General features: G+C 28.5%; 2 protein-coding genes across 3 annotated transcripts in view; one reads left to right on the plus strand and one right to left on the minus strand.

The window, feature by feature from the left end:
- Positions 1-20,484, plus strand: part of LOC135963674 (protein toll-like) — a 235,536-nt gene extending 215,052 nt beyond the window's left edge. The window contains exons 6-8 of one of the 2 annotated variants that reach the window (XM_065515621.1): positions 16,543-17,874; positions 17,975-19,956; positions 20,019-20,484. In XM_065515621.1, coding sequence (XP_065371693.1) covers positions 16,607-17,874; positions 17,975-19,956; positions 20,019-20,023 — 3,255 coding nt within the window. In that variant the 5' untranslated portion in view covers positions 16,543-16,606 and the 3' untranslated portion in view covers positions 20,024-20,484. Of the gene's footprint in view, positions 1-16,542; positions 17,875-17,974 lie in introns of both variants that reach the window. The other variant, XM_065515620.1, reaches the window with a different exon arrangement.
- Lerp (lysosomal enzyme receptor protein) overlaps positions 1-24,478 on the minus strand; it is a 263,489-nt gene that overhangs the window by 10,927 nt on the left and 228,084 nt on the right. The window lies entirely within an intron of this gene.

Below are 24,478 nucleotides of genomic sequence, written 5' to 3' on the forward strand. Positions count from 1 at the left end.
TTTTGGACGCTTAACTGTTCGAATAATTTAAAATTGCCGATTTTCAAATAACAAATAAACCGATTAATTTGTGTCGATTAACCGATTAACCGAAATATAAAAAATATAAAACACATAAATTTATTTCTTAACGCGTGAAAATTTCCTTCTGGCAATAGTTTTTTGAAATCTAAAAAAATCCAAAAAGAACTCGAATGGTATGATGAAGGATTTTATATGCTTAGAGAAAAGTAAAAACATAACTGAGAAATTGAATATTCTTTATCATGCCTTACTTTAGATTTCTACAATCAGTGAGAAAGTTTTGTCAAGTCAAGTTTTATTAAAAAGTAAAAAAAATCGTTTAAAAGGAAAGCATTTAAATTATATTCTTTTTTTAAAATATTATTTCAGAAGATTCCCTATTTATTGTTTTATTGAATTGTTATGTTTTGTTTGGTTTTTATGTTTTTGTTTTTTTTATTAACAAAATGCTTATAAAAAGGTACACAAAATTCGTGTTTTTCCTTTCAATATAAAATTAAAATACAAATTATTGTTAATCGAATAATTTAAAATTAACCGATTATTAACCGATTAAATGTAAGCCCCGATTAATTATTTGCTCGATTACCCGATTAAACCAGGAACCCGATTAATTGAATACCCTAATATTTACATATTAAGATATTTAGACTAGGTATTACAAAATTAAATATGGTTATGTAAAGAAAGTTTTTTTTAAAATTCAAAGTCATTGTTAATGTTGTTATTGGATGGACATTTTAATAAATCAACAATGTTAGAGGATTTGCAAATGGATACACGTAAGTTGGCTAAGACCGGGCAGTCCACTAAGATGTGAAAAACTATTAAAGGAGAGGAGCTACAGAAGGTGCATACTGGTTGTGCAGTTTTGTTCATCAAATGCTGGTGGGTCAGTCGTGTATGTGTTAGACGTAGCCTCGCGCATCTTGGATTTTATGAACCTTTCGGAAACCGAGCCATAGTATCCCTAATTTAGACAACCTGGGGACACAATTAAAAAATCGTACTACATGTATATATGAAATATGTGTACAAGATAAACAAATAACGTTTAATGCTAATTGGTACTGATCACAATTCTTCTTTGTAAGTGCAAAAAAACTTTAGTAATTTGTCATATACCATTTATTTTATAAATATGAACATTTCATTAAAAATTTTAGAGCCTTTGTAGGTATTAAACACAAAAGTTTCAATTAAAAAGGTATTAAATTAAAAAAAAATGCTTCAGTTAAAAACTAAAAATTGTATGCTTCATTACTTTTAATGCATCTTTAAACACTACATTACCTTTGTGTCTATAATATTAAAGAAACATTTTGACACAGACAACCTACATACCTATTATGTAAGAATCTGATTATATACGCTACCTTGACGAAGGAATAGCAAAAGAATATCAAACTGACTTCATTTCCTATCCAGTTTAGGTAGACAACAAGGCAGACATGAAATTCAAACGTACTTTAATACTAAAGCACCTAAACATATACAAGTACTATAAATAATAGTGTTTTTTTATATTCTTCCTTTTGTTGTTGCGTTAGTGTAAGTGTATAAAAGCATCAAACTTTCAGACAAGTGTTAGAGAATATGTATTTGTGTTTATAAGGAAAGGGGTAGATGTATGTTAACTGTTTGAACATAATCATATTAAATTTACACTTTTAACACTTAAAACTAAAAGAAAATTTTTGAAAACAAGACTGGAAATAAACTTGTAATGAATTATATTCATACTTACTATAATGTATAAAAGCTGAAGGAAAAAACATCTACTAACACACACATAAATGGAAATAATAATTCCTTTATAGTATTTACACACACATTCAATCTTTTTATGTCTAGGTGAGATAGTGTGTGCCTAAGTGAGTGTAAAAGAGCATCATTGTTTTTGTCTGTGCAATATAGCGGGATGATAATAATGATGATTCCTTTTAACAGATATGGGTATATACTTGTACTTGGCAAACAAAACCAGCAACACCCACCGCATGCAGTATAAATATTACATCAAAAATAATACCACACATATATAATTATGTACATATGTATGTAAGTATATACATTAGGGTGGGCCGCTTTGTAAGGACAACAATTTGTCGATATTGTGTCATCGATTTTTCGATAGATTTGGCATGAGGAAAAAAAGTTCCTCTACGACATATCAAAAAAATAATTTTGAGGCACCCAAAATTCAATTTTTTTACATTTTCTCAACTTTTATTTTTAAGGTTTTTTAAATGTCGTAGTAATTTTTTTAGATGTCGTAGTGTAACTTTTTTTCAACCCACCCTAATATACATACACAAGAAGTCCATAAACACAGTCGTTAAAACAGCATATTGTAGTTGTAGTAAAATAAAATGAACTTTAGCTTTAACTTGTGTGCTATAGATTTCAAAATAAGTATGTTTCTAATAATAATCACAAAGGAGGAGTTTAAATGGAGATTGTAACAGTAGGTATTGCAAAAAAAAATAAAAAGTTTGTTTTAACTAGTATTTATTTTTAGTTCACAGACATTTATTACTTATAAAGTGACCCATGTTGTATAAAGAATCAAAGCTATTTAAAATATGTGTACGGACTTTGGCTCTCTCTCATCCCTACATTTTTTAAAATATGTACTCGTAAGCAAGCAAAAAACTGGAAAATATTCCTAAAAATTTGCATAAATTTTTAGAGCGACTCATTTCGTATGGTGGGGCAAATGTGATATTGTTACACCCATCAAAATAAACCTGGGTTATATTTTGAGTCTAGTGATAATCGATCGTGAGCTGGGCCATTTTTTTAAAATAGCTTATTTTCAGTTTTTTCCAAATATTCAAATTTTCTCTCAAGACAATACATTCAATTTGGTGTTGGGATATTCCACAATATGAAAGATTTTCAAGAAATTTTTAATGAAAATGTTTTCTTTTAATTAATTTCAAATATTTAAAAATGTACTTTATTTTCAATATGCGAACTAGTTAGCGTGTTATCGGACACTCAATCTGGTAAACTGCATGTTTCAAACATATTAAATATGGGTAGCAAAATGTTTGGTTTGACAACTAAATACTCGTAGAGCGAACAAAAATTTATTTTTTTCAGAATTAAACCACTTTCCGTGGTATAATAGTAAAATTTAAACAAAATGGACTTGGCCCTTTTGCATACACACTGTATACCCACGTATTTTATTTTAAATTTATGTTATTTAATATTTCCTTTTATACAAAATTCTAATAATACTTTTCTTGTTTTTCTATTTCCAGGTATGTTGATCATAATTTTTTGCACAAAACCAAATAGTAAGTAGATTTTGTTTGGCTTAGTTTTCTTTTCAATTAAGCTTTATTTCCATTTCATTGCAATTACCACACACCATTATTCACATTTAGATTGAACGTAATGTCTAGAAGAAGAATTTAATTTTCACATTTTTTTCATTTATTCTTTAACATTTTAGATTTATTCTACCATATATGTATGTATGTATTTCATTTACATTTTATGATGTTAAACACTTGGGAAAATTCATTAAAATCATGAAACATAATTATACTCACATAAGTGCACTCAAACATACATGCATATGTATATATATTCATACATTTCCATTTGTAAAACACAAAACATATCACTATAAGTACATATAACAATACAAAACCAAACACATGTATTTATAGATGTTGGAACTATATAAATCATAATTGTAAAAAAAATATATATTCAATTCATATAAAACTCTTTATAAAACATACATATACAATTTATTTACTTTCATGTATATGTATAAATGTAACTAAAATCTCATCCATCCTTATCACTTTAATTTTGTCTAAAACATTTAAACTCTGTCCACCTATCCATAGACACATGTTGTATATGGATCTGAGTATTTACATCTTCAGCTTTAATAGAAATAAATCTGTGTGTGTGCACATTGTACAATACAAAATTAAATATTTCTCTTTTACCAAGTATTTCTGTGTTTTTGTTCACAATTTTCATTCGTTATATATGTACATAAGCTTCCTGACCGTAATTGTGCATCACAAACACTAAAAAAATTAGATTTTCTAACAGAATCCACCCAAACGAACAAGTGTTCATGTGAGTTTCAGTGTGAGTGCTACAAGTGCTATATGTATGTGACAATTTACACACCATACTGCTTAACACTTGCATGTAGAACGTTACCCTTTTGAAATACTATTCTTTTTATATTAAAAATATTTTATATTCGTATATGTATCTGTAAAGTGTTTTTCTCACATACTGGAATGAGAATGTACGTTTTACCTGGCTACATCATACACAGCTTTAGCTGTTGTTATTCATTTTTTATGCAACATATTTTTTTATTTTGTTGCTCCTTGCCTCAGCTATTTTTCTCTGGTTTTTATCGTATTTTTCTATATTTTTATTATTTGTCTAAAAACAAAAAGTTTTTTTTTTATATTTTTTGTTAACACAACCAAATGAGCAACAAACACTTTTAATACATTAAAATTGTTGCATATACATACAACATATGTACACAGAGAAAACAGATTCGTGATAGCAACCGAATTTTACAATTGTGGCTACAAAATTTTGGAAAGGGTAGTAAAAGTTTGGTTGCTTCAACTGAAATTCTTCTTTATCAACTGACTTTCTGTTTCTAGAACCGAAAAATTCTATATGTGCAACCGAATCTTTCGATTGGCAACAAATTCGGTTGCTATCATGAATATATATCATGAAGGATATAATTATAAGGGTAGATATATTAATTTTAGAGCCAACATTCCCTATAATAATGTCACATATCATTTTAGGCCTGCTAACTTGAAGATCATTAAATATTTTTAACAATTTTTTACTTGTACCTATGTTAATTACCTTTAGTGTTTTCATTCTTTAACAAGCATGAAAAGTGCTGGATTATGTATGTAGGGAACTGAAGGAAACGGAAAAAATTAACGTGTATTTGTTGCCACAATACTTGTGGTTTAAGCTTTAAGCAAGTGCTGTATATGCATGTATGTATGTGTGGATATTAAAATGCTTATAAATAGAAGTATCCCAGCAGCTTGTATATATGGTTACAGTAAACAAATGTATGTTTGTGGCAACCATATTTATGATGAATAATTTTATCATAATATGTTGTTCTTAGATTATGATAAGCCTTAAGCCGAGAGCACCATAATATGATAAGTCCTTCATCATATGAATGGTTGTCACAAACATACATTTGTTTACTGTAACCATATATATGGTAGATACAATCATGTGAATCGTAAATTAACCATATTATGGTTACCACACTCATGTAAATGGTTCCTGTGGCTATAATACAGTTAAAAAACTTGTAACAATTTTGAAATGGTTACAGTAACCATGCCCAACTATAGTTTTTCTCTGCGTGTATGTGTCCTTTGGCACTACACTTTAGGATTACGGAATTTAATAATCATCACTGTACAAGAAATCGATCATTTGACCGTCTCTTAGTAATTAATACGTAAGTTTCCTGATAATGAGCCAACTACAAAGAACATACAATTAGACTGTATCTTTGTATCATGCACATGTTAAAATAACTAGTTACATATCAAGTATTCACTTAAGTAGCTAGTAAGATAACTGGCTATGTTACTGGTATGTGAATTCCATGCGTTGACTACTTTGGACTAGCTCATAGACAGTCTATCTGTAGTCTATGTAGGACACACACATGTCACTTAGCAAATCATGCAACAAATGATAGTTAAAATCACAAGTTAGGGCCATTCAACCATATCTGCTGGGATGTGTATATTAGGGTGGCCCTTAATAAACGAAAGTTGGATTTTGGCCATTCTCACCCCCCAGTTTGGTGAACATTAGTAAAAAAATCATCCTGAAAAAATTTTAGGTAAATCGGTTGGGGGGTAAGAGGGCAAGCCCTCTGAAGTTTTGAGATGCATTTACAAGGGGAAAAAATTCATTTTTTTCAGTTTTTGTAAAAATTTTGCCATTAAAAAATTACTTTTGTAATTCAATTTAAAAGAATCGAAATGTGTACGTAATTGTCGTTCTAATGAGACATAAAAAACAGAAATCGGTTAAAAAATTTTAAAGTTATTAAAAATTCGCCAGGCCATTAACGTGTCTCAGGCCACTAGAACAAGAAATGTTGGAACAAAATTAACATATTTTGAGAAATATTAAAATAAAAGCTCATTTTTACTTAAAATATGTCCATATTTACTTGTATATGAGTTTTTGTCTTCGTAGGATACCGTTAACCTATTCTTAGGTATGAACAAAAAAAATTAATTTTTTTAACGGCAGTTTCAAAACTCCATTTTCAAATTTTTAAAAATTTTGTTAAACAAATTTCAGAATTTTTTGATCATCTCATTGGGATTTATTAAGAGTATAATAGGGAATTAAATCGTGAAAAAATTATGAAAATATCTCTTATAGTTTTTCCGTACCTGCGATTTAAATTTTGAAATTTTCGAGAAAAACCAATTATTTGGCAATTTTTAGGCCAATGAGCTCTATTTTCTTACTCTTATGAATTTTAAGCAAAACTTAATTAGAATATTATAGTCCAGATAATTCTAAATATACTCTGAAACTTTTACTTTTACTACGGTTTTTTAACCGATTTCTGTTTTTTATGTCTCATTAGAACGACAATTACGTACACATTTCGATTCTTTTAAATTAAATTACAAAAGTAATTTTTTAATGGCAAAATTTTTACAAAAACTGAAAAAAATGCATTTTTTCCCCTTGTAAATGCATCTCAAAACTTCAGAGGGCTTGCGGCACGTCTTAACCCCAACCGATTTACCTAAAATTTTTTCAGGATGATTTTTTTGCTAATGTTCACCAAACTGGAGGGTGAGAATGGCCAAAATCCAACTTTCGTTTATTAAGGGCCACCCTAGTGTATATGTGTGTAGTCAACATTTTAAGTAAATTTTCCAAATGTAGTGGTAAATGGTTTTATGGGTTTTCTATTAAAGTTTTTATGCATTCATATGTGAAAGTTTTAATGCCACTACACTTTTAAAATGAAAAAAAAGATAAAATCTGCCACCATATATAAAGGCTATAGACCAAACTAAAATGTTAAAGATAAATGAAATATGGAAAAACTAAAAAAAGTTTCAAATAATTTTTTTTTGGAATTCAGATATGTATTCCTTGAGTTTCCTAATGACAATATCCTACGATATGTACAAGTTTAAATTATACACGTCAAGTGAATTAGTGGAAAGTACTTCACTTGCTTCAAAATTGTTGATAATTTGCAGTTAGCTTAAAAAATGTGTATTTTTATTCTTCAAGATCTTATAGACTGATTTTCAGTTTGTATATACATAGATATGGTTTGAATTTTTTTTTGAATTTTGGTTTAAAATTACTACAATTTTAATACATTTTTTGAAAGCCTGACTTTTTTTAATGTTTATAAACGGTTAACCAAAAATCCGGTTATTCTTCGAAATCTCGATTTTTTTGCGAATCGGTTAATGTAAACCGGTTTATATCACTCGGTTAACCGGCTTTTAAAATTTGGGACTAAAATGTTAAATCTCATGTTTTGGTGAATTTTGTATATTCATTGTACATATCGTCACCTAAAATGCAAAATAACGTAACATCACTTTTCATAAGTTTATAGGAGAAGCAAAAAACGATATAAAATGAAAACTACTGGAGATATTGAAACAAAATTTTCAAATCTGAATTACAATGACTTTATTATTAATTATTTTTTTCCAAACACACTTTAAGATATGTGGCTTACGTTTTTTTTAATTGTTATTTTCTGAAACAAAAAAACGTATCATCAATATAAATTTTTAAGAAAAAATAAAAAATAAAAATATTTTTTTTATTTTAATTAAAAATATATACATTTTTAATTTTATTACGTTTTTTTTATTTCAATTACAAACAACTACTTTTTTAAACTAAAAAAGTTTCTTCATTAAATTTTCATTAAGACTGCAAAAAATATTAAATTGCAACAAATTTATTAAAAAAAAATTAGGATACTACCTAAAATAAGGTAAAAATAATTTATTAATTAATTACTCAAAGCGTATACGTTATTTTGTTTAAGAAAATCATATACTTGATGATACTTTAGTTTAGTTCCAAACGAAGATGATAAAAAAAACATTCCAAAATCTATTAATATATAAAATTAATAATGAAAGCGAACTAATGTGTGCATTGTGTACAAAATGCAAACAATTGACAAATATTTAAAACAAATTATCGTTTTTCATAAATTAAATAAATTTACTGATTTCAGTGTTACCGTTTGGCTATTATTTTAAACTAAAATATTTTAATTTTTTTGTTTATGTATAAATATGAACTTTTGGTAACACTTAAATTTTCATACAACATTCGAAAAACATATGTAAAAATGTTGTAGGTGTTGTACAAAACATTTATATAGAAATTATCAACAACATTTGTACAACTATTGTACATTCAGACGACTTACAACTCATACGACTGTACAATGTCAGTTGTGAATTGAACAAATAAAAAAAACAATTTCGAATTTTTTGATGATACGTTATTTTGCATTTTAGGTGACGATATACACATTATATCAAGCATTTGGTAAATAATATAAAATGATTCTAAATAATAGAGGACGATGAGTTTACTTAAAAACTTTTTTCAGAATCAATTGCACCTAATAAAAACTAAACTATTAAAAATTAAAATTGAATTCCGCATAATTCTAGAAGTTTAGGCTAAATCTTACTAATGATTCATTAAAAACTTAGTGATGATTTTACCTAACGTAAAATTGAATTTAATGTACATATCTTGGTCTTTCAATAAAATTGAATTCATTAGTGTGTTTTGATCTTAAAATTATATTTTATTGTGCTAAATGCCTTTTTAGAAGTATTAGAGGAGAGACAAAAAACGTTCTAATGCAGTTTTATTACTTATTTGGTATGATTTATAATGAGAAACAATTACAGTTAAGAAGAAGTGCGTTTGCATCTTATAGGTCCTATTTGGGACTTCTGTTTCATATTATTTTATGTTTTGTTCATATATGTAAAAAAGTACTGTTTAAACATTTAAACTAATTCCTTCCAATATCGGTTAACTGGTTAAACCGGGTTTTTCGATGTCGGTTAACCGAAAAATCGTTTTTCTAAAAAAGGCCAATTAATAGGCTTCAAAATTCAAAAATATAGAAAAAAATAAAAAAAAAACGTTCATATTCTTTTCAATCGACTAAAAGTTTGAATATAAAATAAGCCCTTTTGATTTTGATTACTTTTATGTATATTGAAATTGATTAAGAAATTACGGAATAGAATTCGTTAAGTTCGAACTGTGTATATTTTTTTTTTTTATTAAAAACAAATCGAAATTTAACTCTTTCTGTGAAATTTTTACATTCAAAGCAACATTCTATACAAATGAAAAGCAGTCGAACATCTTTCTGCATGTTAGACAGCTTTTCATTTTGTAATTATTATTCTTTTCAAATATTGCAATTAAGAAAAACTATTTATTTTAAAGTTTTATTTTTCCTAACAAGCAATTAAATTAATGACGAAAAATTTTCTTAAGAAAACTAATGAACGACAATAAATAGCAATAATAACAAAAAAATAAATATAGCTCTTTAACTAACAAAGTACTTTTACTGTTTGCTTTCTTACATTGCTGTGTTGAATCAAGGGTTTTCACTACACTTATATTCCGAAATAGGGAAATATCTTTAAAGTTATTAGTAAATTCATAATTGGAATGATTTTTTTAATAATTACACTATACAACAAAATCAATTTTTTTCCAAAATTACAAGGTCCACCAATAAATTTTGATAGAGGAGACAAAAAAAAAGACACGTGTATCGGCGTTTTGATAGTTTACATCTGAATTTCATTTGAGGGGGGTTAAAGTTTCCCAACTCTGGCACATTCTTATTGCTAATCGGCATAAGAAACCATGTGATCCTTACATTTTAGGTATTTATGTATATGTTGAATCAAGAAAATCTGAAACGTAAAAAGATCATTAAACATCCATTCATTTTTAAGCATTTTATCTCGTTCAAAAAATCATTTTATAGCTGAAGATCATAAAAAAGTCCAAGGAAAATTTCAACATTTTTTGAACAACATAAAAATACAAATGAAAACTGAAATACATATTTTATTTAAAATTATAGTAGGGAATGTTAGAAAAGAAATCACGGTTTATTGTTGTTGTTTTGTAGAGCTTGAGTGACTGTAATTCTAATTCATTCTATGGTTTTATTTGTATAATATCTTTAGTATTTTCAAAGCCTTTTGGTAAGGAAAGTTTTCCTGATGATCTGGCTTAAATAACTAGTGAAATCCGCATAGGAACTAGCTTATCACCCAACAATAAATTTCACTGAATTTATCAATATTTAAATTGGGAATTTAGCATATGAAAACTAAATCTTACTAAAATATTAATTTAATATTCCCGAATAACTGTTTAACTCTTTGGTTTTATTTGAAAACTAAATATATAAAAAACCATGCAAGTTAAGAAAGTATTTATAAAGTTGCGCAATTTTTGTGTTTGTAGATGTCAGAGGTAAGGTCGGGTTAATTTGAGTACAGACTTGCTTGTAATCGGCAAGTTGTTTTGTTCTTTCATTATTATTTTTGAAACTGGTCTTATGAATTGAAATCAAATCAGATCGTACTATTTATGTAGAAATTTTTTCTGTGTAGTTTAATGTTATTTTCAAAATCTTTCATATCTACTTTAGCATTTTATCTAAAAGGAAATCCCTTTTCTTAGTTGTTGCTGTTGACATGAAATGTATTGCTGCTGCAGTAGCACAGTCTTTTCCAAGTAAACAATAATGGTATGTTTAACTATTTATTATTTCGTTTTCCTTGATAAGGGAAGAAAAGTAGCAAGACCATGAAACAAATCAATATCTGAAAACAGTAATATTAATTGTTATATCTTTATTGCAACAACAGAAATTTTGCAAACAAAAAAATTAAACTAAAAATAAATGAATATCCCATGATTGATTGCACATTTTGTAAATTTAGTTGTTGTGTTTTGATATTTTTATATTTTACAAATTTATACAACATTTTCAATATTTGTGTAACAAATAAATTTAACAACAACAAAAAATAACTAATTCGATTAGAAAATTGTAATTAGAAAATAACAAATTTTTAATTAAAATTCTATTGGCCATAATTTAGTTTTTTTTGTTTTAAATAAGTAAAACAAATAAATTGATTATTTTTACCTAAGGCAATGAATGTAAATGATGTTTTAGATTATGAAGAATTAAATTTAATCAGGAAGTGAGCGGGAGGTTTATAGAGGGAGAAACTATATAATAAAAATATGCAGCGACTCTATTAATTTTTTGCATTTAAATTGTTAGTAATGTGTCCTCAAGAAATGTCACATGTGGTTTACAGTTTACTTAGGTTATTTATTTATCATCATACTGACTGAACTTATGCCACAGTTACAGTACCAGAGAATTACACTTAAAAAGTAATTAATATGCCATGAAATTATCTACATATAATGTAAAAATAATATAAAACTAATGTATATGCAATACATGCAATAAACTACAATCTGAAAAAAAATCAAATATAAACCTGAAATAAACCAAATTAATGTCAAATCCTATTTAAAGTAGTTTTCTAAACAATTTATGGCATAATACCAATAAAAAAAATTTCAAATTTATTATTTCTGGATCTATTTTCATACAAATTACCTTAAATTAATCAGTATGTCGATCAAATTGTAATTATGTTTGTAAAACTTCCCACATGCATGTATTTAGATAGCATTTTCAATAATTGATCAGACACATGCATAAATACGTACAAATGGTGGAATTAATTGGTACTATTTGTTGGCTCAATTCATAGCGAGAACACTGGGGTATATCCTGTGGTTCATAAGGGGAATCAAGTAGCTTAGTCACTGTAGAGTGTGCATTTATCTTAGCTTATGTTTACTATTATCTTTCATTTTATTGATGAGTTTATAGAGTTTTCACGTGACAACTAAAAAAATATATTACGGTTTTCTTTGTATAAATATTTATTTAAATTTTGTATGCTGTTTTTTCTCTTACAGAAGACATGTACATAATTTCAAATAAACATTTTCTAAAAATAATGATTAGCTTATTTCGTCTTATATTTAATCAATGTGAACGTACATACATTTATAACAGTGGTCGGCATAAAAACAAATAATAACATATTATGCAATTTCTCTCTCTATTGATTATGATTTTTGTTTCTTATGCAAAAACTTTTTCCCGACAAGCTAGCCTCACCAAATTTGGTATGTAGTCTTCCACTGTCAAAATATTCGACTTGTGTAAAAATGGGCGGTCCCCATAATATATAATTTTCGTAATTGAAAACATAAAAAATAACAAAAATGTGTTTTCAATTACGAAAATTGTATATTCAATAATTTTTGTATTTAAAGTTCAACCAATAACGAAAATTGTATGTACATACATATATCAATTATCAAAATTGTCAAATTCAAAACTCAAAATTCAATAGAAAATATCAGAAAATTTAGTTTTTGAGCACATGAATACTTGATACAATTATGAAATAATTGAAACCAGTTCAATACAGTGCTGCCAACTTTTTTTTTGGAGAAATCGTCAATTTACCAAAAAAAAATCGTAAAAATCGTCAAGTTAAAAAGAAAAAATCGTCAAGACATTTTTTTATTAACTTTTTAAATATTTTTTTTTATTTACAGGCAAATAAATTTATTATTTAATAAAAAAAAAATAATTTAATTTTGGTATTATGTGACTTTACTCTGGTAGATTTCTGTGTGACATTTTTTTAATAAGTCATTTTTAATTGCTATATTAAAACATTAAGAATTATTTAACTTAAGATAATCTTTTGAAAACAATATTCCTTGTAATGTTGAAGAATCCAAAGCATTTCTGATTTTTGTTTTATTTAAATTTACAGTATTAAAAATTCTTTCAACGTTGTTCATATTACGTAATTCTCGAACTTCATTATCAAGTTCTTGATATTCTTTTCCATTTAATAAATTTGGAATAAGTTTGGCCAATTGTAAAATTTAATCATTTTTTTTGTTCATAAACCTTTATAAGGATTAACTCCATTCTACAGGTTTATCGCCAAAATCAAAATGTTTTAAAATTTGTGAAACCAATTCAATATAAAACTGGACGCTGTCTGCCTTTCAATTTGTACATTGCAAAAGGGGACTTACAAAAATTTGAATTTTAGGAAAAAAGGTTACCATATGTTTTGCTTTTAAAAAATCGTCATTTTTGTTCGCGAGAAAAATGAAAAATCGTCAGTCGTCATTTTAATAAATTTGACTTAAAAAATCGTCAAAATGACGATAAATCGTCAAAGTTGGCAGCGCTGGTTCAATATGTGCTAAATATTTGAATTGAAACTGTTTAGGAATAAGTTTTTCTGTGTACATATTTAGAAATTTTGTTAAACTATTAAATAGAATTAGATTTTTAAGGGAATTAGTAAATTATTATATAAACAACCAAACTGTTGGTACATTGAAGGCTCAAAATGTACAATTTTTAATATCTTTGTTACAGTTCGTACCGTTCCATGTGCATCCCTGATACGTACATACACATTTGGGCGCATGAATGTTCACAAGGGAGACATTTTCTACTGTTGATGCCATAATCATCATTACGCTTCATTTGTTAAATGACAATAAATGCAAACCGTTGAATGAAAGGACATTCGTTTGTTCGTTCATTTATTTACCACCAGCATGTCATTAAATTCCGACTGTGTCTATGTGTATGTTTGTGTGTGTGTGTACGGATTTATCTGTATATATTAAACATTTGGACATGTTTGTGCATGTATAAATTCATAGAAATAAGTATTAAAGGGAATAACCTACCAAACCCATGACATTTTGCATGAATAAATATTGTAGTTTTACACTACTGCATTAAAATGCATGTAAGGATATTTGTGAAACATACACAGAAATAAATGCAGCATGCATGCCAACATGCACATAACAACATGTCAGACAACGTACATATGTATGTATTTCAACTGCTGATGATGACGATAGTAAAACTGACGATGACGAGAACGACGATGAAGCTCATGATGATTTTATGTACTTTACAAACGAGTGGTTTTTATGGTTTAAACCCTAAATGACTGAACTGTATGCGATGGCGAAGAAAGGGGCGTTATGGGGGGATCTACAATATCAATACAGCAAGCAAATTTAGTTTGTTTTATCGTTGATTTTTGTTGTTATTATAGTCAATCAAATGTAAATTTAAGTAATAGTTAAAAATAATCGTTACAAATGTGAAAAAATAACATACATAGTATAACATATGTAGATATAACTTTCACTTTATGTTGGTTGCATCTTCTTACACTGTGCGAAAAATATAAAAACAGATGTGCACATTTTCTCCATTATTTGACAATAAACATAATGTCAAATACTGCATACAATAGAGTGAATGATGCTGGCTTTTGTTTAAGATCTTAAACATTGATAAAACCATCATTGTTTGCAAATGACAATAACTTTATTAAATTGCAAAACAAAAGCAGATATGTATGATTAAATTAATTTACCACACATTATATTTATACATTATGGTTATTAAGGCTATAAATCGGAAATTAAAGAATTTTCAATTCCAGCTTCAAGAGACTGCATGTGATGCTAACTGCACCTCTGATACACTAAAATTAGGTTTTGAGAGTTGACAGCAATTTTCCAGAACATTAGTTTTTGACAGAAACTGTGCAAAAAAAACTAAAAAGTGCAGAACTTTTATAACTATTTGCTCTAAAACCTTAACATACTAAAAGTTATATTTCATTACTTATTATATTTTGTGTTTGTATTTTATTTCTGCATTCGTTTATGCTGTGGAAGAGTGTGGGAATAAATTTTATATATAAATGTAATAATTTGCTTTTTTTAATTCAAACAATACAACTTTTACTTTGTTTAGTTAAACAATAGTTTTATTGTTTTATTTTTATGTGCATCGAGGGATTTTTTGACATGAATGAAATATCTTTTTTCTACTCCTTGTTTATTTTTGTTAATAAATTCATCATTTGTGGCCAGGAAATTTGCTGGGAATTATCTTTTGTATTCATTTCAAATAAAAATGTGGTTACTTATATCTATAATCATTTAATTATCGTATAAATTAATTGTGAAAATCGTGGAATTTCAGTAAAATTTTATTGTGTTTATTCACATTAAATTGTTTACATTTATGTAGCTTTAGGTTTAGTGTTAATAGTAAACATATTTTGCCTAATAATAATTTATTTCTAGGATATTGTTATGAAAAATATTTTTTTTGTTTAAAAAATTCCACACGTTTTTCTCTTCGATGTTTGCTGGGGAAATAAGCAGAACATTTAATTATATAAATTAAAACAACAACAAAAAATACCTCTTTAACAGTCTCATTAATAATTAAACACGTTGAATTTAACAAATAAAATAATGAAAAGAAAAAGGTTTAAATGAAATTCATACTTATTTTATTTAAACAAATATAAATATGTTAAGTAATTTTATTTTATTTTTTAATGGTCATTTCAGAGAATAAATAAATATTTGGCTTAAGGGAAAAGGCTTTCACAAGAGGAAAAAAAAACAAACTTGACATCAACAGCGAAAAATAACTTAAGTGTTGGCAATTATCTTAAAATATTTAAAGGACATTACTCGGCAAATGGCTATAAAAGAATTAACTTTACTATAAACAGAATAATTTCAAGAATATTATTTAACTCTTCTGGGTTTTGAGGTTAACCAGAAATATGCTTAAACGTTTTGCTACCTTTTTCCACTTAGAGAAATAATTTTGAATAAATTTTGTAAGGCCAATAGATTTTAATCATAATTCTATGCTCATGCTGGAAAATCATTCGTTACGATATTGAAATTAAAAATGTAGTTGATGAACAAAAAACATAAAAATTTAAAATCATTTGTTTACGGTTTCATAATATGTAGTAGGTAGTAAATAAAAAATAATTTTTGGTTTCTTTTTTGTGCTACTCTTAAAATTAAAGTGGCACAAAAAATATGTGTTTATGATAAGCGAAAGAAAAATCTGAATAAATCATAAAACAACTATGCATACTGAGAATCGTTTCTCAGCATCGTGAATATGTACTTCCAATAATAGCTAACAAAATAAAAAAAAAATAATTGTTTTTTGGTTTTGGTTTCATATAAACAAACATAATTGTTTATACATTTTTCCTGCTATTTCCTAATATTATTCACGCCTTTTTCCAATTCATATGCAATTTTTTGGTTTTAATTTGTTTCTGTTTAATGGTGTTGGTAATTGTTTCTTTTTTAAATTCTTTTGGTTTTGGGTTTGTTATGATTGTCATTTTCAAAAAGGGTCGTACAAATTTTCCTTTTTTCTATATATTTCAGCCTTCGGAAAACAATAATATAAAACAAATTTATCATCATCACAGCCTTATAAAGGTGCGCAATCATGAAGAATCACCCCTTATGTCCTCATGAAAGCCGAAGAGATCTGCTGCATAAAATCTCAACAACCTGTCTAATATACCTCTTTATTCTGACAAGCACACATCTGCCATTCTCAATAGCAAGTTCTGGTGCTAAGCTGCGCGAAGAATGCATGGAACTTGCAGCCAAATCACAATGTGAATGTATTCCTATCCTGTCGGACATACAAATTGAATGTCCTGTTAATGATCCCAAACTGACCATCAAAATACGTCCTGGTGATCATGTCATGATAGAGTGCTACAACATCAACTATAAAGACTATAAACTTTTGCCCAATATGGCTATTGGCAACACTTCGCAGGTGCAGATACAAGGCTGCCCACTACCGGGGCATTTGTCCATAGCAAACATACCCGAGCAGCTGGGTGTTAAGCAGTATACCACCTTGCTATTCGACAACAATAACGATTTGGGTACAAATATTACCCGGGAACATTTAAGTGGTTTGCATGGCTTGCGCCGTTTACGTTTTAGTTCTTCACGTCTATTGCATATGCCCGAAGATCTCTTCTCAGATAATTCCTTGAGAAATCTCACGTGGTTGGATTTACGTTCCAACAATGTAGACTTACCCGTAGATATTTTTGCAAAATTAGAAAGTTTAATCTTCATAGAATTGGGCTACAATCATTTGAAATCTCTGCCCCAAGGCATCTTCCGTAATCAGCACAAATTGCAGGTCTTGAATTTATGGAGCAATGAACTGCGCAATCTAACCAAACATATATTTGAAGGTATAACTTCGCTTACAGATTTAGATTTAAGCAACAATGGCATTGAAACCTTCCGCTATGATATCTTCGAACTTTTAACGAATCTCACCAACATAAGTTTGAATAGCAACCGTTTTCGTTCAATGCCCGAGGGTTTGTTCAAGAGGAATAAGAATTTATCACAAATAAGATTGACCAATAATCGTGTGCCTTTAAGAAGTCTACCAGCAGCATTTTTGGCAAATCTACCACAGCTTAATGATGTACGTTTGACTTGTGATTTAGAGTCAGTACCTGGAAATCTATTTAGCAATTCCACAGCCATCACAATGATCTCGATGTCCAGCAATAAATTGAGTAATTTACCCGCAGAATTGCTAGAAAATCAGTATAATCTTATAGATTTGGATTTGTCACACAACTCACTCCTCAACCTGCCCGAAGAATTGTTCCAGAATACCAAGAAATTGACAATGTTAAAATTGTCACACAATCAATTAACAGAAATTCAAAGGTAGGATATAAATAAACATAATCCTAATAATATTGTTTATTTTCCTAAGTTAATAAATAATTCATAATAATAAAAATGTCCTTTATTTATACTTTTACAGAGAACTCTTCTCATCTTTAACAAATCTCAAAACCCTTGATCTCAGCAACAACAAATTGACCACCATCCATCTCAGCGCCTTTGCCAGCACACAAAATATACAAGAAATCAATTTAGAAAATAATCAACTGACACTTAGTGAACCCTACGGTGGTGTGCTCGAGGGCCTTCAAAACGTCCTCGGTTCACCATTTCAATATGTAAACAATTTGCGTAAACTTAACTTGCGCAATAATTCCATTATGTACATTTATCAAGATTGGAAATTTCAATTATTAGAATTGGAAGAATTGGATTTAAGTTACAATAATATCACCACCATGGACGAAAACGATTTACAATTCTTAACTAGAAACGACTTGAAATTGAATTTAACCCACAACCAGTTGAGAATGGTAAATTTACAATCTATTGAGACATTGCAAATTACCCAGGATAAAAAGAGAATTATGATGGATTTGAATAGTAATCCCATACAATGCGACTGTGTGCTATTGAGTTTTGTCCAGTACTTGAGAGGCGAAAAGGCTAAACAGGCGAAAGAACACATAAAATTGGATACCGAGAATTTGGTTTGTAATCAACCAGAGAATTTAAAGGGAAAACTAGTGAAATATATAAATCCTATGGATTTGTTGTGTCCCTTTGATCATGAGGGCACTAATCCTAAACGCTGCCCCCGAGGCTGCAATTGTTGGGTACGTTCTTTGGACAAAGTATTAATGGTAAATTGTTCAAATAGTAATTTTACCAAATTACCTGCCTTGCCTAGAATCGAACAATTCAAACTTGCTGGTACCGAGTTGTATTTGGAGAATAACGAATTAATGAAATTACCCCTGGCTAAGACTCCGGGTTACGCTGATGTCACAAAACTGTTTTTGGCCGGTAATAATCTGACTGCCATAGAAAGTACACATTTGCCGGCGCAATTGACAGAACTGGATGTAAGAAATAATCGCTTGGAATATTTTAATATCAGCACTATACATTTTTTAAACGATAGCAGAAGCTTGAATACCCTACATCTCTCTGAGAATCCTTGGATGTGTGACTGTGAAGCGAAACCGTTTTTAATGTTTGCCCAGAATAAATTCAAATTGATACGTGATTTCTCTAAGATGACTTGTTCCAATTTTCTGGAACCCAAATACTTCAATGAATTATCCGTAAATGACATATGTTCAGATAATGAACTGTATATAGCAATGAGTATAGTCATTTCGATGGTGGGTCTTTTGGTGGGCTCTTTGGCTGCTTTGTACTATAAATACCAAAAGGAAATTAAAATCTGGCTCTATGCCCACAACTTGTGTCTGTGGTTTGTTACCGAACAAGAATTGGACAAGGACAAGAAGTATGATGCCTTCATTTCCTATTCGCATAAAGATGAGAAATTTATTGCCGACTATTTGGTGCCCCAACTGGAAAATGGTTCACCACCCTTTAAACTATGTGTGCATGTCAGAGATTGGATGGTGGGCGAATGTATACCAGATCAGATAGTGCGCTCTATTGACGATTCAAGAAGAACCATTGTTATATTGTCGCAAAACTTTATCGAGTCGGTGTGGGCTAAAATGGAGTTCAAAGCGGCTCATCAAGCCTCCCTCAATGAGGGTAGAGCCAGAGTTATTGTCATTTTATATGGCGATATCGAAGTTGACAATTTAGATTCAGATCTAAAAGCATATCTAAAAATGAATACGTACTTGAAGTGGGGTGATCCATGGTTCTGGAGTAAATTGCGTTATGCGATGCCCCATTCAGCGAACGATCTTAAAGGTTTGGTGAAAACTCCAATTAAAGGATCAACCGATGATAAATTAGAATTGATAAAGCCATCGCCAGTGACGCCCTCTCTGACAACACCACCCGGCGAGACAACGAAAAATCCATTGGTGGCACATCTAAATGGCGTGGGTGCTCCTCAAACGGCGGTTATGTTTGCCAATGGCAAAACTCCCAGTTACTATACGAACGGTAAGACCACACCAAATTGTCACATTAATGGAGCTTTTATTATTAATACAAATGCCAAACAGAGTGATGTATAGAATTGGGAGAAAGCGGAAATGTTTCAATTTGATGACGTACTCTATCGATGAAACATTGAGACGCTAAAAGGACGCCACCAACATATTAACATCATTGATCTATAATAAATACAAAATAACCCAGTAAATAGGGAGAAAATAACTCACAATTATCAGACTGAAGGAAATAAAGTGCATTGTGAAAAGCTTTAAAAATGAAAAGACAAAAGTTTTACAAAAGCACACTAACCGTAAATTTAAACATTCATTAATTTTTTTACAACATTCATGTAATGTAGTCTATTTAAAAAACTTTTATAAATATTAAGAAATCCGAAAGCTTTCAAAATCAAAATAATTTAAAAATCATTGCTATGTTGGTTTAAGTAAAAGTAAAGACTTGTAAAGTCAATAATTTGATTTTGAAAGCATAAAATATTTTTTAAATTTTTACATATTTAGAGTCTTCTGTAAATATGCAGCCAACTTTTATAATTTCATTTCTTAAATATTGAAATAATTGAAGCTTTTTCTCATGTACAATTTCAACAGAAAGCTTTAAACAGCTTTTACTAGTTTAAGTTTTTAAAGAGCTTTTTATAATTACAATTGTATAGATCTTAAGTTTAATGGAGTAATCAATAGAAAAAATAACAACTACATTATTGGCAACTAAGTTTTTTCAAACTTTATAAATTTTTTAGAACTTTTTGTATTGTTAAGTATTATTTCTCTTTTTGTTTACTTTGAAATATTACCTGACCAAGCGAATTTCAGTTATTTTTTTATAATTTGCTCAATTTGTTTTTTTTTAGAAAAATAAACACTCGCTAAACTTCAAAGCTCAAATTTATGTTATTAGTTTATATGTTTGAGTACAATAATATTTTAGTTTTATGATTTCTTTTAAACTTTAGAATATTAATAAATAATAAAAGAAGAATGAATCCCAATTTACAAAAGATATATATTTTTGAATCTCATTAAAACTCGAATGGTTCAAATTATAGATCGTTATTAACAAACATTAAGAAAAACAAAAATTGCCTTCTATGTGTAAACATAAAATATTTTATATAAGAGTAATTTTTTATTGAAAAAATAAAAAAGTAAGAAATTTTAAAAATGATATGTATATAAACTTCTCCTTCTAATTTAATGTTTCGCAAATTTTACACCAACTTTTTTCATCATATAATAAAAAGTTTATTATTTCCGTAGAAGTAATTAGTTTTCTTATTACAAATTATGTATAAATTAGTATAAAAATATACCAATATCATATATATATATAAACTATACTTTCAATAGCCAAATGTTAAATAATGCTTTCTATTTTCACCAATATTTTTCTACTGTAAAAATCACAACTCGAATATTTTTATAATCTCACTTTAACTCTAATCGCTTCACATGATGTATCCTATAAAAAATTTATGATTTTTTATTTTATGTATCTATTTGAATTAATTGTATTCTTATTCCCAGCATCTACATAAAACTCAACAAAACAAAAGAAAATCATAATATTTATCATAGTATTGATAAACAAAAAAAATCATTAGTATAATTATGTCTATTTATGTAAAATTAATGTTAAAAAACAACAAAAGAAAATTTACTCTAAGTAATTATTACATTAATATAAAACTTAATTATAAACAAACAACAAATAAATATGTATATTTTAAAAATAAAGAAATGATGATTTCATTTAAAATTCAAAGGATGCATTAAAAAAACAATATGTGTTGCACTCATAAATAAATTGCACACTTTTAAAGCTGTTTGCAGTAAGATAAATAATATTGTTACTACAAATCTTACACTAAGCGAGAATAGTACTCTGTTCATATTTTCGAAAAATTATAGTTTTTTCATGCAGAAAGTCTTATATGCAACAAATGATCAGCTGTTGGGTTTAATTTCGTGCGAAAGAAGTGCTGATTATGTTATTTCGTAGTTGAAAAATAATATAGTTTGACAGCATTTCGCACGAAATTTTCAACAGAGTACTTAGCTTTATAGACTAAAATGTATGAAAATTGCATTTAAACATGATTCCGATAAACACTTTTTAATCAGCGCTACAGTAGTTACAAACTCATTTTCGAATGCTTCTTACGGAAGCATTCGAAGCTATTGGCCAAGTTATTAGCGAATTTAGATATTTTGAGTTTTTATATAAAAAATCGATTTTTGGTCAGAAATATGAGTGATCACAGATCGAGCTCCTTTTCTTGATTAATCGCCTATTGGCCAAGTTATTAGCGAATTTAGATATTTTGAGTTTTTAGATAAAAAAAATCGATTTTTGGTCAGAAATATAAGTGATCACAGATAGAGCTCCTTTTATTGATTACACGCTTATTGGCCAAGTTATTAGCGATTTTAGATATTTTGAGTTTTTATATAAAAAATCTAATTTTGGTCAGAAATATGAGTGATCACAGATCGAGCTCTTTTTCTTGATTAAACGATTATTGGCCAAGTTACTAGCGAATTTAGATATTTTGAGTTTGTATATAAAAAAGTTATTGAATTAAGCTATTGTGAGTTTTTATACAAGTAATCGAATTTTGGTCTGAAATGTGATTGATCACAGACCGATGTATTTAATAATTGGGCGTATTAATGGACGTGGACAATTTTTATTTATGTAAAATCTTTTGCGGACTATGTATTGCGAACAATAAAAAAAAATTAGTTAAATCGGTCCAGGCGTTTTAACTAAAATTGGCGTGGTCAATTTTTCTTTCAGTAAAAACTTAAGTTGGATTACTATGATCATTTAAACAAAAAATTAGCCAAATCGATGTAGCTGTTTTCCAATTTTAGATAAATCGAAAAAAGTGGGCGTAAAAGTGATCGTGGTCAATTTTTCCATTCCGTAAAAACCTAAGTTGGTCTATGACTAAAATTTTTAAAAAAAAATTGTCTAAATCGGTCCGGCCGTTCTCTACTGATGCAATTACCAACGAACGACATTTGATTTTTATTTATATACTAGCTGATCCGGCAAACGTTGTTCTGCCATACAAATTATTTCTAGTGAATACTTTGGTTGTTAAATAAAAAATAGCGAATGTATTCTAAGTGAAGTTGGCATTATAGGTATTTTTGATGCCAAATGAAGAGAAATACAAACAAAATTTTTTGGCGAAAAATATTTAAAAAAATGGGTGGATAGGGACATCCTAATGTCCTAGCGGTATGATATATATTATTCTCGTACATACCTAAAATATATACAAAATTTCATAAAAATAGTTAAATATTGATATTTGGATATTGCTCATACAAAATACTAAAATCTCGGCTAAAAAACGGGTGGATGAGGGTCGGTTGATGAAAATTTTGGGTTATAGGTATTTTTTAATGCCAAATAAATCATACATGGGCATACTGCATTACTTTTTTACAGCAGTAAGCGTTTCAGTAATCAGTAAATGCTTACTGGTAATGAAATATAAGTTTCATTACCAGTAAATTTTTACTGATTACTGAAAAAAAATCAGTATTCAGTAAATTTTACTGATTACTGAAAAAATCAGTATTCAGTAAATTTTACCGATTACTGAAAAACAAAATCAGTATTCAGTAAATTTTACTGATTACTGAAAAAAACAATCAAATTACTAAAATTTACTGAATACTGATTTTTTTTTCAGTAATCAGTAAAATTTACTGGTAATGAAAATTGAAGTGCAGTACCAGTAAAATAAAATATTTACTGAAAAAGTACTGGTACTGCAAAGTGTCCATCTATGAAATAAATAAAATATGAAAAAAAAAGATTTTGGCCAAAAAATGGTAAATATAAATTCGGGATAGGGTCACCCTAATGACCTAGCGGTATGAAATATACTTTACGACCTATTCCGTTTCGAAGGAGTTCAAACACTAACATTGTGACACGAGATTTTTATATTTTAGATTTTAGCGCCACAATATTTGCCCTTGTGTTGTTTCCACGAAAACTACGCACTACGACAACGAGTTGTTTCATGGTTTTTATTATATACTAGCTGAACCCGGCCCGCGTTGCTGGCCCTTAGAAAACATCTGTTTTATATTGCATCTCGATTTTAATATACAGTGTCGGACAAAGTCGGTGATGCAAACTTCAATGTTAATACATGCGGTGGCATTCCGGCTGGTTCCAATGTATTCAAAAATTCAGTAGGATAATCGACCGCTTGTTCTTCGTTCATTATTCTGTCAATCTATTTGTATTTTATTGTTTGGCCAGGCAGTTTCAATTGTATTTGATTATTGAGCTTGTTAACATCATAATTTGTTGGTGCCAAAATTGCATGTTCCCACAAACAATCCGCGTTGTTCTAGTTGGTTGTAAGACTTAGGAATACTTTGCCGAAAACGTCTTGAATATTCATTTGCATTTGGCAGAAGTCTAGAAATGAAATCTCATTTGTGGAGAGATCAATTGGAATTTTTCCATTTCCGAT

The sequence above is a fragment of the Calliphora vicina genome, chromosome 1 (genome assembly GCF_958450345.1).
Source record: "Calliphora vicina chromosome 1, idCalVici1.1, whole genome shotgun sequence".
NCBI lineage: Eukaryota > Metazoa > Arthropoda > Insecta > Diptera > Calliphoridae > Calliphora > Calliphora vicina.